The sequence below is a fragment of the Haliotis asinina genome, chromosome 12, assembly GCF_037392515.1.
Source record: "Haliotis asinina isolate JCU_RB_2024 chromosome 12, JCU_Hal_asi_v2, whole genome shotgun sequence".
Lineage (NCBI taxonomy): Eukaryota > Metazoa > Mollusca > Gastropoda > Lepetellida > Haliotidae > Haliotis > Haliotis asinina.
This window is the reverse complement of record NC_090291.1, coordinates 21,579,836-21,597,595: the sequence shown is the minus strand read 5'-3', so window position 1 is coordinate 21,597,595 and position 17,760 is coordinate 21,579,836. Positions and strand designations below refer to the sequence as shown.

Below are 17,760 nucleotides of genomic sequence, written 5' to 3'. Positions count from 1 at the left end.
TAGACCTCTGAGGTCAGTTGGGCCACTTCCTATCCACAGTTCTCTCCTCCAGTAGAAGCTTAGGCTTTAGTCATACAGCTCACAAGGGACTGGAGTACAGCATGGGTCACTGAAGACCAATTCTAACCCAGATCTTCACCGATTTTTTTCATCAGGAGACAGATTTGAAAAGCTGGTAAGTGGCTACATCTTTCTTACCATTATGTAGAATTTAATTACACCATGGTGCTGACAGTAAGTTAATAGCTGTGACCAATGGCTGCAATGTGACTGCAATATAGTCAAGATGAACAACCTGGTGGTGGACAGCATTAGCATCGATCTATGCAGCTGGGATACTGACATATGTGTCAACCAAGTCAGTCAACCTGTCCAAAGAATCCATTTAGTCACATCTTATGACATGCATTTTCATGGGTGTTTTCAACAGTCGAACAATGTAGGGCACACCCTAGATTATCATGGGGAACACAACAAACAAGTAATATAGAATAATAGTTTAATGTTTTTCAATATACAGAAATCAGTGTATAGTCAGCATAGATTATACTCATATTTAGATAACCAAATTATAAAAACAGGGAAAATCATTCTATATTGAATATAGATAACACAACCTTACATATAGACAACACAGTTTGTCTCCATTGCAGCAAAAGGTCTATATAAAACTAGCACCAATAATTGAACCCTTCATTAACAATTAGTGAGCAGTCAAGACAACACACAAATACCTCCACATGTAGCCCATCATTATAATGAGATGGAAATATGCTGGCTCTATGCACATAGGGGATATCTACACCTAAAAACTACACTGAGCTGCATCTAGTCCAGACTTACCAACCCTACTGTGGCAAGATTTTACATCATCAGCTTCAAGATTAAACCATTTGTGTATCAGACACTGTATACAAACACATAATGTGACCAGTTCATGTTTTATCACCTTTATGGGGGAGAGTGAGTCAGCAAATTCTATCTTATACTGCTCTTAGCTCTAGTAATACCATGACTGGGGGCACCAGAAATGGGCTTCACACATTGTATCCATGTGGGGAATCAAACCTGGGTCTTTAGCATGATGAACTAACACTCTAACCACTGAGCTAGAAGGGGAACCTGGGCCCACTTGCACAAAGTAACCTTAATTAGCACTACAATGATTGTAACTCCCATTCTCCAACATAGGCTTAAGGTCGTTGTAGCATCCAGATCGCTTTGTGCAAGTGGGTCCAGGGCAGTATTTGACTTTTCTTAATAAGGCGAGGGAGGTTGGGAGGGTTGGGAAACTATCAATTTTAAAAGAGTGTTACATCAATACTTTGATGCATAAAAAGTAATCTGTAAGAAATATCTAGAGGGGCAGCTGCCCCCTTGGCCCCCTTGTCTAACCTATGGGCCTGGGAACAGTGAACAGCATCTTCTAATCTGTCTGGAAATGAGTCAGCTGGGAGACAGAACTGCTGACCATACTCTCTACAGTATTGCAGGGGTGAAGCTGAATACCTTAGAGGACCTTCAACATACCTTTATATCAAGCCTGATATGTGTCAGATATATACAGGAGGTTACAGTATTGTAGGGGTGAAGCTGAATACCCTCGAGGACCTTCAACATACCTTTATATCAAGCCTGACATGTGTCAGATATATACAGGAGGTTACAGTATTGCAGGGGTGAAGCTGAATACCTTAGAGGACCTTCAACGTACCTTTACCTCAAGCCTGACACATGTGTCAGATATATACAGGAGGTTACAGTATTGATCTTTCGTGTGTTTGCTGATAACTTTGCCTTCAACTACTTCCAGCTATATAGACAGATTACTGATTAAGCCCTGACAAACCAAAAATTGATATCATAAACAGAGATCCATGCATGATGACATGCACCCATCCAAGTATCAGACAACTTCATCCATGCCTCTCACAACCTGCAATGCAGGTACCAACTCTTGACAGGACAAAATTAAAAGGAGGGTATAACATTGGTCTTGTAATTACAAGGAAGTTCCGGAGGTAAAATATGGTGCTGCTGTGTGAGCTCAAGGGAGTATTGAGGGGAAACTTCCATTAACAAAATATGCCTGCATTCAGTTCCTTGTACATACAGCTGCTCATGCAAACTGGAAAACATTATACATGTACATGTACAGCAGAAAACATGTAGCTGCTCAGGTAGATCTTGTTAAGATCCTTACTGCCTTCAGTTTACCCTGAGTAACACTGAGAATATTAACATTTACACTGAAAGTAGTACTGATAGTAATGTTTATAATAGTGGTGTAAATATAATGGAAACAAATGTGAGACTGGCCACAAAGTTAAAAGTAATGAGCATTTTAAAACTACAAAAACAAATAACTGAAATAACATTTTCTATAAAACAGAAGCAGTTAGGGCATGGCACTTTATAAATCATTTCCAACAGGAGCATACAAGTGGCAAAAGGTAAACACATAAAGACGTGTGTTCCCAACTCACAAGTCATAGGTTTTATCACATAGAGGACTGTGATGAGTAATGCTGAGAAAATTCATATCTATGTAGTTAGGATATTTTGTGTGAGTCATATAATCAACAGTGAATCATGCCTCACACATCTGTATTGAAGACATTCAGACACCTAAATTATCACCACAGCAAAAAATATAGTACATGAAAATGTATTATGAATTCACCGCCACCTAATCTTCTTAGTTACAGTGAAAAAATTCTTTATTGATTCTGAAAATACCGATATGAGTGCATGACTGCATTTCTGTCAATACTTACCTGCTCAGGTGAGAATGTTTTGGTTTACAGAGATTTACAATGTGAAGACAAGTCAGGGTACACATTCCTAATTTCAAAAGCTCAATTCGAAGTCACATGAAAGTATTCACACTTCATGACATCAGCCCAGCCTTTATACAAATTGTAACTGATTTCATGTTACAATATTTGAATTATCGTTAAAAAATATTTAATAAAATGAGAATACTTGAAAGGAGTGACTGCAAAGTGGTACTACAGAAATTAGATAATAAGTCTCAATAAGTTATCTCTTGAAACCTACAATGTGCAAGGGGGGTATATAATGATTATGATAGATGAATGGTTAACATGCAAGCAGTAATATACCTGATGTTAGTTGAGAGAGGATTAACAACAGCGTCACCTCTGTGCCATTCATCTGTAATGATCAGTATCACACAAGTAGTTTTCATTCACATCATCAATAATGTGGATTTTGTCTTCTATTAATTCATACATATTCCACAACTAAGAATATCACAAATGAGTTATGAAAACAATCTCTTTTTCTTTCCTTTGTGTCAGGTAGCAAATGTTAGGAACTAAAAACACTTTAAAGTGTAAAAATACTTTCATATTTCACGTTTGGGTCACTGTATTGAATTTTCATAAATCTCATGAAAATTATGGGGAGTTTACAGATCCTGTTTCTTAAAACCACACATCATACAGTTAAGCCAAGTAGGAATCTATAGCATGCTAACTGGGGCACAACATTTCTGTCATTCAAATGATATGTCTTGAAGCCTTTTGACATGATGTAATAATATTCTATGCATCCAAGAAGACTCAGAGATCCTGAAAAATGGATTACATCTAACATTTCCATGTTATTGCAATCTGTGGTAGAACATGACAAGGCACCATTAACTATAGTCACAAGTAAACTTACATTTCCCCTAACAATTACCTGCAACAACATCTGCACAACTCTGCACAACACAGAGCCAAACCCCCTGAATCCCTTCCTTTCAAAATTCCTGGATCCGACCATGTTGGTTGTAACATAATATTTTAAAAAATTAATCTGTCTTATTTTATCAAGGATACACAGGTAAGTCCCTGATATTGAAACACTGCTTTACATCCTCATGCTAATTCTTAGGATGCCAGCCAATAACTTCACCATGTAACTACATAACATGAAAGTGACCACGATGTCATGATTCCTGGAGATCACTTTGTATGACCTGTTTCTTGTAACCAACAACCTAGATGTCATAGAAAAATCACTGGTCCCATAGAGAACATGTACGACAGAAAAGCATTATCTTAAAACAACTGAAGCATATTTATCCCTGTCTTCACACACATACTCTTAGCAAACACCCTACTCTCTTTTATTTGTTAACAAAGTCACCTTGATATTTAGCACAGTCTATTTGTACAACCTTGATATTAGTTCCTTTTCTTGACTTATGTCTACCTTTATCTGTGCTATGGAGCTGCATACTTGTCTGGGGGCAAAATATACATGTCTAGTGGACAAACATTCTTGTCTAGTAGACCCACATCTTGTCTAGTAGACAGACATACTTGTCTAGTGGACAAATACACTTGTCTAGTAGACTAACGCAGACCAACAGCCCTGTCTACTAGACTAACATTCTTATCTTGTAGAACAACATACTTGTCTAGCTGACAAACATTCCTGTCTACTAGACCAACATTCTTGTCTTCCAAAGCAACATACTTTTCTAGCTGACAAACAATCCTGTCTACTAGACCAACATTCTTGTCTTGCAGACCAACATACTTATTTTAAATGAGACCAACATACAAGTGAAATCCTTAACTGAAAAGGCAGCACATAAAATGTCTATCAATCTGATAATATTTAAGCACATGGCATGTGCCTAAGTTGAGTATACCTGTGTATGTGCGTGCTATCTTCCCATACACATGCTATAGAGGTAGATAAAATGAGGGGCATGTCTACAAGCTAAAGGTAGGCCATGCCCATAGTCTCAGAACACTATATCCCTGACAGTGTTTAACATATCACTACTGCATATAAAATGCTTCAGAATAATTCTATTGTATTCCATACTGAGATGAAATCCTTCAAAATGTCTCTGCTGTGTGTTCAATACCTGAGTGGAACTGTGATATATATATTTAATCGTGCAGTTTACTGGGGAGTATTTTACTCCAACTGTTTTCCATCCATTGTTTCTCAAAAGCCAAAAGACAAGCAGCTACAATCAAAGAACATGAAGGAGCATATACGCAGAACCAACATTCATCATATGAGCAATATGAAAAGCATCTGACGGAACAAAATATCAGCACAACTGCTTCTCTAGACAAACAGTTAGTCTCTGAAATGAACATATTTTACTGAAAAAAAGTTCACAGTGAAAAACAAATATGATGAAATGGAGCCCTGAGACTTTCTTCATTTTCATTTACTCCTGAAGCTATGGAAATCTAGACTTGCGTGGGCTTTCTTGGATATACATACTTCAGGGTCTGTACGACAGACTGCTGCTTCTCCTGCAAGCACGTTTTGAGAGTAATTACTTGGCAGTACATGGAGGTAAGAGTCAGGGATTTGCCAGCAAGTAATTGCTGGAACCACGTATATAGGCCTTCACGTACAAGAGTCACCTACATTAACTCAGTCGGTTTGGATGTGCAATCATTAAATAATAATCACTAAAATAACAATATGGATTCTTACATTGTGCTGAATGCCACACCAAAGTGTGCTGAAAGCACTGAGTTCCACAGTTCATTATTACCCTGGATAACCAAAGCTGCCAGAGAGACACTAGGAGGTTATAGTCACATCACATATCCCACTGGGTACCGTTTTCTGCTCGGTGAATAGAGGCAAGTTTGAACTAAGTCACTTGCCAAAGGTGAGACCACACATACCACATCATGTGTTTTGTTGTGGGGCAGGACTGAACAACAGCTGAAAAGGCTACACTAGATTATAATGTATAGTTCATCAAGTGTTGTAAAACTAAGGGGTGCGTAAGCTTTACATGTGTATTTGTAAACTGAAGTATTACAAACTTTGTAGCTCTCTGGAAAATGACCTGCAGGGAAAACAAACACTTCCCTTGCGGATACACCAGAGCAACTTGACAACAGGTAGATAATGTCCATATTCACATACGGAAGTATTTAGTAACACCAGTTAATACCAACTGCAAAATATATCTTATAAATATATAAACTGTTTTCATCACACGTATAACCCGTTCAGATACAAGGGAATAGTTTCCGTGGTTTTAGTTAAACTATCACTATACATCCAACATGCAACATGTCACTGACATCAAATGGCTGCACAACAAACATTTCCAACTGAAATATACTGGATAAATCTTGAGTATACATGTGCATAGCAAGTACTCTAATAACCTGTATATAATAATATCAATTGTATGATGCAAAATCACTGGAAACAATTGCTTATTGTACATTTGAATATTCTTCGGAATCAAGCCTTTAAAACAAGACCTTGCCAGGGTTGAGAATACCCTTGGGGTCAAAGGTTGCTTTCAGTTGCTGCATGACCCCGAGAGTTGTATCACCAAGCTCCTCCTGAAGCAGCTCCCTCTTGCCAATGCCAATACCATGTTCCCCTGTGCAAGTCCCATCCAGAGACATGCCAAGTCTGGAAAAGTGAACAAAGGGAGGTAACTGCCTTTACTTTTCTAACAGCTGGAACAAACCAGCTGGCTGCACATAGTCTGTGTCACCATGGCAACACAGGCCAATATGTTTCGAAAATGTCAGTATCAATACAGCAACTCATGACAGAATTTAGCATACACTCTGTGTCAGCATGACAGCAAAGACCAACATGCTTTGCATAACCTGTGTCAACATAGCCACACAGGACAAAATATAGCATACAATCAGTGTCATCATGGCAACACATAACATGGTGGGCACAAGGAAAAGCATGCCGAGCGAGGATACTGCAGTTAATGAATATTCTCAGGGTGGAACATGGAACAGATCTGGTCATCCTTAGATAATGTTAGTTCGCCATCAAGGAGAGTTAGGGAGGAGTAGTGAAATCACCTTGGTGACAATGAACACCTTCAAGCCTTCAAGCACATTGGGGTTAATAAGTATGTTGTCCCAAACTACAGTTTATCAGCATCAGTTCAGGAAGATTGTCCAAGAATGAAGAAAAACTATTTGCAAATTCACAGATGAAATCAACAGAATATGATTTCCAAATTAATTAGCTATCTATCCTTGGCACCATCACTATACTGATTGGTTTGAGGTAAACGTGTATGACGTGCAGGTTTCCTCCCATGTAAAGCCAACATGACATATTGAGGAAGTAACGCTGAATTCAAGATTATATCCACCACACTTGTCTCTATCACACTTAATATGATTCCAAAATACCCCAAACAAGGTATTATACCACTAGGGCAGCTGAGAAATAACTGAGATCTAAGAACAAACCATTTACATGCCCAAGGGAACACATTAACAAAGATTTCTTGTCACTCACTAAATGCCAACTTCCTATGTTTCAAATTAATGTTTTTCCTTGCTTTGAGACATTTTCTTTAGGCCAAGTTATCATAACATTTTATTTTGATACTTTACTAGGACTTGATTGGTTCATGTATGGTGACAAGACATGCACTGTGACTGGCACAGAAAGGAAAGGTGGTTTCAATTTTCTACTTCAGTCCTTAGAGGCAAGAGAAAAATGAAATGGTCAACAAGCCGCCAAGTTAACAATTAGGTGTGAGAATCCAGAAGCATTGACTTGTTAACTTACAGAGCTATTTTCTTTGCTAGCTCCTTGGCTTGTTGCTTCTCCTCAATGCTGTTTTCAAGGGGAAGCAATGCACAGTGAAAATTGCCATCACCAGCATGACTGACTATGGGTGCTGAAAAGGAAATCACACAAAGCAGATTACTACTCACTCGGCCATTTTAACAGCAACATCCTTGACCTTCTGAACTTCTTCAGCATTACTGCGGTCTACTGGGAAGAAGACGTGGAAATTGCCATCTCCTACATGCCCAACTATTGGGCCTGAAACAAAATGTGTCTCTTGTTCAAATCCCACCTATTTTCAATTCAAGCAGAAAATTCAATTTAAACAGATTAAGCATATTTATGTTTACCCAACTAATCCATCACTAATGAAAGACAAAAAAGATAAATCTTTGATAATCACATAAAATGTATAGGAACTGTTCACTTTTGAAATAGAACTTGTACAGTATGCAATCTCTTCAAATCTCTCATGAAGAGAACCAAACCTCCTTAAAAGTAAATGTTATAACAGAACTGTTAAACGTTTTTCACCCTAGGAATGACACTAGTTACATGCACCATCTGTTCAACAGCACCTTTGAGCATCTGAGCTGGTTGTCAGTGCTTTACAAACGTTCATACAATAATAATAATTTTCCCACTGACTGACCCCAACATCATGCCAAAAGAAATACAGCGCTTAGTGACATCAATATACTCTACCATCAAATCTGGGTACAAATCCCTGATTCCCCTGGGTCATATTTCTTGGCTAGTCAGCACTATGAGAGTGGTTGTGGATTCTACCAAAGAGATAACCATATAAGACCTGTATCTACATACTGTGAGGTGATTGAATAGCGCGCACCTATCACACTCACTCATAACACAAACATCAGTTATCACTGCTACAAGAAAAACAACCACCTGCTCTTGGACGGGGAAAACATTAATGCAGGGATAATATTGATAACTGTTCCCTAATGTCACCTCCACTTCTTCATTATGGCAAAGGAAAGTTTACTTGGTTGTAGGAGGAAAGTCTGAAATAAATGTGAGTAATCCTGTAAGTACATCACCAGCCTACCTATTACTCCTGCTTCCTTGATGAAATCCTTCGACTTGATTATCACTTCAGGCAGTTTGGAGATGGGCACACACACATCAGTAGAATAGGGCTGTGATACAAAGACAAGTGAGTTAGATGTCAGCATTCATGATCGACTAAATATCTGGGTCCCAGTCCACAAAGCGTTTGAAGCCTTACGAGCTGTTGTAACTAAATAATATACAGTAGAATACTTTTATAATGAACACTGATAACTAATTTCAGTGGTCCCTTGTAGTTAGTTATAAAAGTATTTTACTGTATCGTAGATTTACAAATGTGCTACCAAGACTTCATTACTTATTCCTTTTAAATGATCTCACCTTTGATCCTGGCTTCAAAGCCATACATGCATAGACGATGTCATGCCTGGCTCTCCATAGTCTGTTTCTCTCTTCAGCATCCTTGGCCCAGCGGAAGTCAGAGCCGCCATTCATCTGACACAGTTCCTCTGTAAAGAAAATCTGCCCTGTAGTAAGGAGCCTCTTGGCCTTATTCCAACCATATTCCAGCCTCTGTTTCCACATTCTTCACAGGGGCCAGTCACAGACAAGGGCACGCTGGACGTTCTATTATAACTACCCAACGAAGTTTGTGTGTGCTATCAGCACACGATCCCTTGCATGTACCGATACTTCCCCATATTTCATCTTAAATCAACCTACAGATCCCCTGAGGATGATACTTCAGGCTACATCTGCAGACAATGTCAATAAAAATGCCAGATCAGGCATCAAAATCTTCCCAACGCATGTTGGAAAAAACAAACAGGACAAAAAGGCCTTTTATGCTCTGTTAAACATTAAAGCATTGAATCCACAGTTGAGAATACACTGATAAATTCATTAATCCCAATGATGCGGAAGATAGATAGTCTTTTCCCAACATGCAGCTAAGGGAAGTCTCTTGAGTCCCTGAAAATCCCTGCTGACCTGAAACAATCATCAGTTGTGGACTGGAGGACAAGCAACTCACCCACAGTACTGACTTGGTCATCCAGGCCGTTGGCAGGCCCATGGAACTCCAGGAAGAGAGAGGGCGCCACTTTCATGTCAAACTTGCTGTACTTGTTGAAGGCATCAATAGTCACTTCATCCAAGAATTCTGTGATCAGAAAACAACAATTCAAGTATTGCACCAAGTTCACATCTCCCACCATCAGGGGTGGGTGGGGTGGTGGTGGTGGGAATGAGGAGGAAGAGGAAGGAATCATTGTCTGCATGTGTTATCACACTCTCAGGCTCTGCAATCAGGTCATTACCATCACATACACTTTTATTCAGTGGACAATTTTAATACTAGTTCTCATTTCTCATTGTCGCTAATCAGAGTTTTCCTGTTATGATGGAGAGTCAGTCGTATTTACATAAAGCTAGTCAGACCCACAATACAACAAACTTTGTACAACGTTACAGAGAGATATTTCATAAGTGGAATACAATGGCATTGGTCTTCTTACAAGCAGTCTTACCTATCCTGGCCATGGGGATTCCACACTGCAGGACATTCACAGTTGTGTCCACTGCCCCCTGGACTGTGTCGAAGTGAACCACAGCTGACACAGTCTGATGGGAAAACAGAGCCCAGAGTGAGTGAGTGAGTTCAGCAATATTCCAGGTATGGCAACGGTCTGTATATAATCGAGTCACCACCAGACAACCCAGTGATCAATAGTGTGAGCATCAATCTGCACAATTGGGAAACGATGACATGTGTCAACCAAGTCAGCAAGGCTGACCACCCAATCCTGTTAGTCGCCTCTTTCGACAAGCATAGTCGCCTCTTATGACAAGCATAATTGCTTTTTATGGCAAGCATGGGTTGCTGAAGACCTATTCTAGCCTTGATCTTCACAGGTCAGAGACTGTAAGTAACTGGAGAATCTTTTTCAAATGGTGTCATTGTCAGAGCCTATCAGAAACATAAAAGGATGGCAACAGGTGAAAGTGATTTCAGCTGAAAATCAGCTGGGGGTCTGGGGTTGCTACAATGTATCTAAAGAAGCTACGTTGAAATTCTAAAGTTTGATTAAAAAAGAGACAAAGATGTCGGTACTTGATGTTGATAAGTGAGACCACACCCACTAAAATATTTTCTCCCTTGATACAGACATATCTCAAGATTGATTAATTTGCATTTTAATTTGTGGATTCGTGGAAAATTGCCATCCCTGAATTTATTAAGTTCAAAGTAAAGCATAAATATTAAGTATTACATTTAAATCTGCCAAAACAGGGACCAGTTGAAACACTCTTTTAACCGATTATCTTCAAATTTTGAGTAAATTATTTATTATCCATTGTAAACATTTTCATTCCCAAAGCACAGTGACTGCAAGAAACCTATGTTGCGTACATACTGCTTCAGGTATGCCATAGAGACGTAGTGTTGCCTTTGTAATGATGCCCAAGGTGCCCTCGGAGCCCACAAACAAGTTTGTCAGGTTGTAGCCTGCAGATGTCTTCCTGCAGTAGCCATAGAGTTAAGGTCTTAGTTTCACAGAAATTACCTACTAGTAAGTCTACTTTTCATGAACTGAAATGTCTAAGACAAGATTCATCAGAAGATGACATATCCGCCCAGCCCCCATATACCCTAAAGGACAAATCATCTGACAGTGGGCCATTTTCAGGATTATTAGCCACTTCCTGAATTTACAAAGGGACACTGCCTTGTATCAATAGTAAACTTCAAAATTTTATGGGCCATTTTTTATTCTAATGTGCAAAATGGCCCATGGCCCCTATCCCAATCCTTGGGCACCATTTCAAGATCTGTCTCCTATATCTGCCAAGATCTGTTGAAAGATACCAAATGGTTTTCGTGTTGTGCTCCTGAAATGAAACCCTCCCTCTCTTTTGAGACTCAGTCTAAATCATTTCCATGTAAACTGGGATAAATACATATGCCCCAAAATTTGTAAACAGCAAAAAGCACCTCTTTGGGGTCTAGCTCACATATCTGCCAAGTTTTGCACAAGGATATCAAGAAGTTTTCAAGTTGTGCTCTGGAAGGCCATCCCATCCTTTTGAGACTGTTCAAATCATTTTCATGGAAACTTAGAAAATGACAAACCACAACAATCTGTAAGTAGCTGAAGGCACCACTTAGGGGCCTAGCTCACAAATCAAGCATATTCATTTGTTTGGTGAAATTTAAGCCTTACAAATAATAAAGGACAAGATTTAAAACTATTCTAGGAATCAAGCACATTTAACAGATACAATGAAAATGCATCAGATGACTCTGCCCCCCGTGATGGTTCACCTCCAACAAGTATAACCAGCGCTCCACATCTTGTGTGGTATTTCATGTCACCTTCATCTCACATGCACGTGTAAGAGGCAAATACTGAGTTCTGTAGTGTTGGTTATGGGATAAGATGAAATCTATAGGTCTAAGTTTCAGTCAGCAATCTCACTTTGTGCGTCTGCCCTTGCCAGCTGTGTTGATGACCCTGCCATCTGCCAATACGACCTCCATGTTGAGGACATTCTCCCTCATTGTCCCGTACCTCACTGCATTGGTGCCTGAAGCACTGGTGGCACACATTCCACACAGAGAAGCATCTGCCCCCGGATCTGCATGTACAACAGAATATAAAATACATCTCTAATCTTTATCTACCTCATCATCAGAGAAAGAGAAACTTGTAACTTCTACAAGAGAAACTTTGAGGAAGTAACACAATGCAGTGAAGGGTCATCAGCATAACCTTCATAAAAACTGTCACCATCCAAGTCTCTTAACACTGTGTCAGCAGTAGCAACAAGCAAGGCGGCATCAACACCTGTTCCACATTCAATAATATGTGTCTACTATGCATGGAAGCTAAATACAGTCAAATTCAAATGAGTCGAATGCTGGTATCTCAAATATTATGCATAACTCAAAGTACCTGTCGGTCCCGACCATTTTTTCTGCCATCATAGACATACCTATGTCTGAAATATATTGTGAAGTCCCCAGCGATTTGATTCATCGGGATTTGACTGTATCACAATGTAATCTTTGCAAGGTCTCTTGAACAAGAGGGTATTGCATATTATATAACTGGATCATATGAAAGACAGTTTTTGTATCATACCAATTGGGAACATCAATCCTGTGTCACGAAGGTAAGCGTTTAACCCTTGCCGAGACACCCCTGCCTCTACTTGAGCATCAAAATCCTCTTGATGCACTGACAGTATCTTATCCATCTTGCTCAAGTCCAGTGTCACACCTCCCTGAAATTACAACAAACATCAGAATCATGTTTCAAGAAATCCATTGTGCAGCAATTCACATGAAAGCATATCTTACAAAATAACACAAATAAACCAAGGCAAAGTATTTGCTTCTCATGGCACTAAGTAGCCTACTCTAAGTCACATGGCTCTTTGTATCCTACTCTCAGTCACATGGCACTATGTAGCCTACCCTCAGTCATATGGTACTAAGTAGCCTACCCTCCATAATGTGACACTGTTTAACCTACTCTCAATGACATGACACTATGTAACCTACCTTCAGTGCATTGATCCCTCCCTCTAAGCCTGTCCCTGTGCCGAACGGAATGAGAGGGACCTCATTATCATTACACAGTTTGGCAATCTGGCTCACATGCTCAGTGCTCTCAGCAAACACAACAACATCTGGTGGGGAGCACCTGAAAATAGACAAGTGAATAAAATTAGACTTAAAAACACATGAACAAGAAAAACTGGTTAGAATTTGTCCCAGGGAACGTATGCTGATCGATTGGCACAGTATTACTGGTATACTGCAAGTGAGGGTCCCCGACTCAGTCCACAGCACAAATCTCAACGATAGTTTCTGATACAAGCTATCCCTATACTGTCTATTCCAGATTCCACTATTTACAGCCATAGACCTAATCCTGTTTGTAGACTGTGGCATGAAACAACACAGAAAAGCCAACACATCCTAAAGTACAGCACTAAAACAAATGAGACAAGTTTTGATTCAACCTCATGATTTAATAATTGACATAAATTTATGAATATTGGCACACATGTAGACAATGCATTGTGAAACTGTTCACAACAAGTCAATAGTCAGTCAGTCCACCATTTTGCTTCAAACACTCTTCAATCCGCCGGGGCTTAGAATTTACAAGATTGTCTATCAGTTCCTCAGATAGCTTGTACCACATTTCATGAATCACTCGTTTCAAACCTGCAATGTCTTTCAGTTGCAGTTCCCACAAAGCCAAGCTTATGGTGTGGGCAGATGTGTGTACGCAGGCATTATCTTGTCGCATTACATAGGGAATTCCTCTCTGTCCAATATTTGAATCTAGCACTCCCTCTTGCAAAAGCTCACAGTACTTCCTTGAATCAATGTGGCCTGTAATTTCCAGAAACAGTGTTAACCCAAATTTCCCAATTCCACCACACACCGTCACTGAAGGCGAGAACTTTGGGCACATTTTTTCGCATTTTGACACCAACTTTGCCTTGTAATTCAGAAAAATTTAAACTTTGATTCATCTGTAAATATCTAGTTCACTAGTTCGCACACCACTCCCATCCTTTCCGCTTGTGCTCTTGCATCATCAATGGAACCTTTGTCAGCACTTTCTTCCTGATTCCTGATTCTTTTAAACTCCACCTTACAGTTGATTCAGATACTCTAGTACATCGTATTCCCTGTAGCTATAGCAAGCTCACCCATTTGTCTTGCCGACATCACACCAGTAACTAGGAAATCACCTGCTATGGTATCAGCAGAAACAGGCTTCAGACATTGTCATCCATGAGAGGAATCAAACCCAGGTCTTCGGTGTGATGAGTAAACACTTTAACCACTAGGCTACCCCTCCACCCCAATCACCAAAAAGATAAATGAGCAAAAGTATAGGGTTTCCCTTATACCCTTGCACATGTGCATGACAAGATTTTCAAACATTTCTTTTAAAAACTTATTTTATTTCAAGCTAAACTAATGGATCAGATGGTAAAGAGTGCTTCAAAATGCTCATGTAATTCATGCCGATTGTTTCCACCATTATAGCCACTAACTATTGTTTAAAGGTCATATGCAATATAAAACACAACTTTGCTGATTCTGATACCTTCGGTATGCACTTGCTGAAACAATCATCAAAAATGACAATTCAACCTATAAAGTTAAAAAAAAATGCGATGAAGAAAAGCCTGTGAAATCACAGTTCAAACAATTCACTAATTTTCCCCTCGCACTTGGGGAAAAAGTGGTATCAACAGCTATGCTGCCCTGCGCTCATAACGCATGCACAGTGAATAGGTTTGCAGAGCTTGAAACAGTATGCCTGCCCGGAGTATGAGGTCATGAGCAGTAGTCTAATCTTGGTTGTGTACACAAACAAGTAAATAATCTACTTGATACATAAAGAAAACAAACCGTTAGTTATGATAAGCAGACTCCGTCACCGAGAAAACTCAATATCTGGCATATTGACACTTGTATATCTGCCTGTCTGTCTGCTAATGATCAGATGCAATGCACAACTTCAATCACTGACCACATGCAATTAACACATATCAGGCTTATAGGCTATAAACAAAGAGCTGGCTAAACATATTGGCAAATGAACCAGTGGTCAGTGAAAAACCTTTGTTACACCTGAATGCACACCCACCAGCTCTGACAGGTTTTGGTATTGTGGCTGCTTTGTTTCGAGGAAAGTAAACCCAGGTACAAAATATTGCACTCTTCATTTACAAAAACACGTTTATGATTTTGGCTGTCTTTTTCTTAATCAGCAATACATTTTATATATTACAAATAAGTGATAACTATGTTTTAAAAATTTAATTATGTTTGATTTTTTCCCTGCATGTGACCTTTAAGAAATCTTTTGCAGTGATAAGTGTGGGTATTCAACACAGGATCTATTCGAACAGAATAACTAGCTCATGAAGTTAGAAGAAGACAGTGTGTCACTCACTCATGATATGACTCATCCCTCCCATGCTGTTCTCGCACTGCCTCAGCAGTAGAAACATTTGAACCTCCAACAACATCAGTCAGGGCTTGCACGAACCGATCTGAAACTTCAGCTTTCTGTAATCAAACATACATCCATGATCATTGCTTAGACCTGGATCACATTTGCCAGGGATCCCATACAATAACATAGTCTACAGTTATTAGCCATCATGGATGACTGCAGGCTATGATGTTTGAGTTCACACTGACAAGCCAAGGCAAACCTTTAAATACATAGGGTGTACATTACATGTTATATGTAGTACACATACATAAAAAGCAGTGTTCAAAATTAACTCTTTTATGAAGAAGCACATACTTGCTACCTGGTTTAAAAATATGTGGCAAAATCTTTTACTTGGTAGCAACATTTTTTGATAAAATACCTTATATAATCAGTTCATACCAAGTTAAGCACTTTTACGTACTGGTATTTATCAAGTTATGCAAAAGTAATACCTTTACATGTATTAACAGACAATGTTTTATCGTCCTTACACTTCAGGAAATGATGAATGGCCATATTTAAACATATGAAGCAGTAGTGTTATACTCCTGCACATGTACACTGAGCTGACTGGTTCTCTGTCGCAACTATGTGAGTACTGCGATGCGTAAGTCACCAAGAAAAGCTATGATTTTTTGGTAAATCAAACTACCAGATTCGGTAAGTTTATGAGTAAAAGTGCACATGTGGAAATCTTTTCTTTGAAAATGATGGTTAATTGATGAATGTAAGTTGTTTCACTAAACAATAAACAGTATTTGTTTTTAATGATCTTCAGGCGTTCTTGACATCTTAAGACTGATAAAACGCAAGGCGCGCTTCAAGTTCAGATGACTCAGTGTTGAACTGATCCACCTGTGAAAGAACCATGTGAAATAAAGCCTCTGGAATTCAAAGACAGTGTCACCTGTGCGTGTGCATTCCTGCACGAGTAAGATGAAGTGCTTGATCGAACTAATGCAAAAAGCTTTCGTGAGAACTGTCGTGTCAACATAGCGTTTCCAACTTTTTACGTCCGTTCGAAGTTTATCAACATTCGCAAGAGTGTTTCCTCACCGACCTTGACCGGTACAAAGAAAGGTCAAGTTTACACCGTCGCATTTTTCTTGTTGTGTTTCATAAGACAAAATTTTATTTTGTTTCATAATCATTTCTTTCACAAAGTAGTTGAAGAATGAATTGCATAGGAAAAAATATTGTTCTCCACGGCGGAAGTGGAAGTCACGTGATCGTCCTTTCACCCGGCCACCATCATGGTAAGAGACATGTGGCTGTGGAAGTCTGTAAATGTTATTGATTCCACTGTGTTTAACGGTATTTAACTAAGCATATCATATCTCAGTTTTGAAGAAGTAGACAGTAGGTTATATATGAAAGTTTAATCTTCCCTTTGTCGCCCCAGTATGACCAGTTAGCGTCAGTATGAAAACATTTCCCTCCTGAAACCATGTGTATTTGCAAGTTGTCTCCCCTAGGTACTAAGTTTATTAGGGACAAAAATGCTTCAGACAGCTCCACTTTTGTACACGAGAAAAAGATTAGAAGAATAAGCTCTTTGTAGCATTTTCTAGATCATGCTGTTTAGATCTAGTACAATCCTTGATATAGCTTACATCTGCCCTTCTTTGAATATAGCACTGCCTCGTGACAATATTTCAAGAATAGCTACATGAAAACAATTTACTGAGTAAGTTTTTTCTAGTATCAGCACACTGATTGATTAGTTTTATTTGATCCATTCTTGTCATTGTGTGTGTATCATGCATTTTCACATGAAATGATGAGCCTTGTATGATAGGAATTGCCGTCAGAATGTTATTGCTGACAATTTCTAACCTGAATCATGTGAATTGTAGAATACACATGTATGGCATATTATAATTTCGTCGTACAAGACATCAAGGTTCAGGGATTGGAAAAGGCAGGGATCATGGGCCATTTTGCACATTAGAATCAGGGTTTAAAAAATCCCATTGCCCAACCCCTGGAAAAGTCAGTTTTCAATTTGGGCAATCAAATAATGGTATCTTACTTGTCCATGTGTTACTAGTTAATTTCCACATATGGTTTCAACCTGCAAATGAACTTGGATTTCGTCTCATGTCTGCTCAAAGTGTAG

The 17,760-nt window shown here is 39.1% G+C and overlaps 1 protein-coding gene across 2 annotated transcripts; it reads right to left on the bottom strand.

Moving 5' to 3' along the window:
• Window positions 1–485: 485 nt before the first annotated feature.
• Window positions 486–16,686, bottom strand: LOC137258419 (probable D-lactate dehydrogenase, mitochondrial). 2 transcript variants are annotated; one of them, XM_067796093.1, is made up of 12 exons: window positions 16,549–16,686; window positions 15,594–15,709; window positions 13,169–13,310; window positions 12,747–12,888; window positions 12,081–12,240; window positions 11,019–11,124; window positions 10,131–10,224; window positions 9,635–9,763; window positions 8,983–9,110; window positions 8,639–8,729; window positions 7,716–7,827; window positions 486–6,429 (listed from the first exon to the last, which is right to left on the bottom strand). In XM_067796093.1, exons 1-12 carry the CDS (start codon window positions 16,633–16,635, stop codon window positions 6,261–6,263), a joined length of 1,476 nt encoding a protein of 491 aa, XP_067652194.1. In that variant the 5' UTR covers window positions 16,636–16,686; the 3' UTR covers window positions 486–6,260. The 2 variants fall into 2 exon arrangements, with proteins under 2 accessions (XP_067652194.1, XP_067652195.1); XM_067796094.1 differs by lacking the exon at window positions 7,716–7,827 and adding an exon at window positions 7,567–7,678.
• Window positions 16,687–17,760: the final 1,074 nt, after the last annotated feature.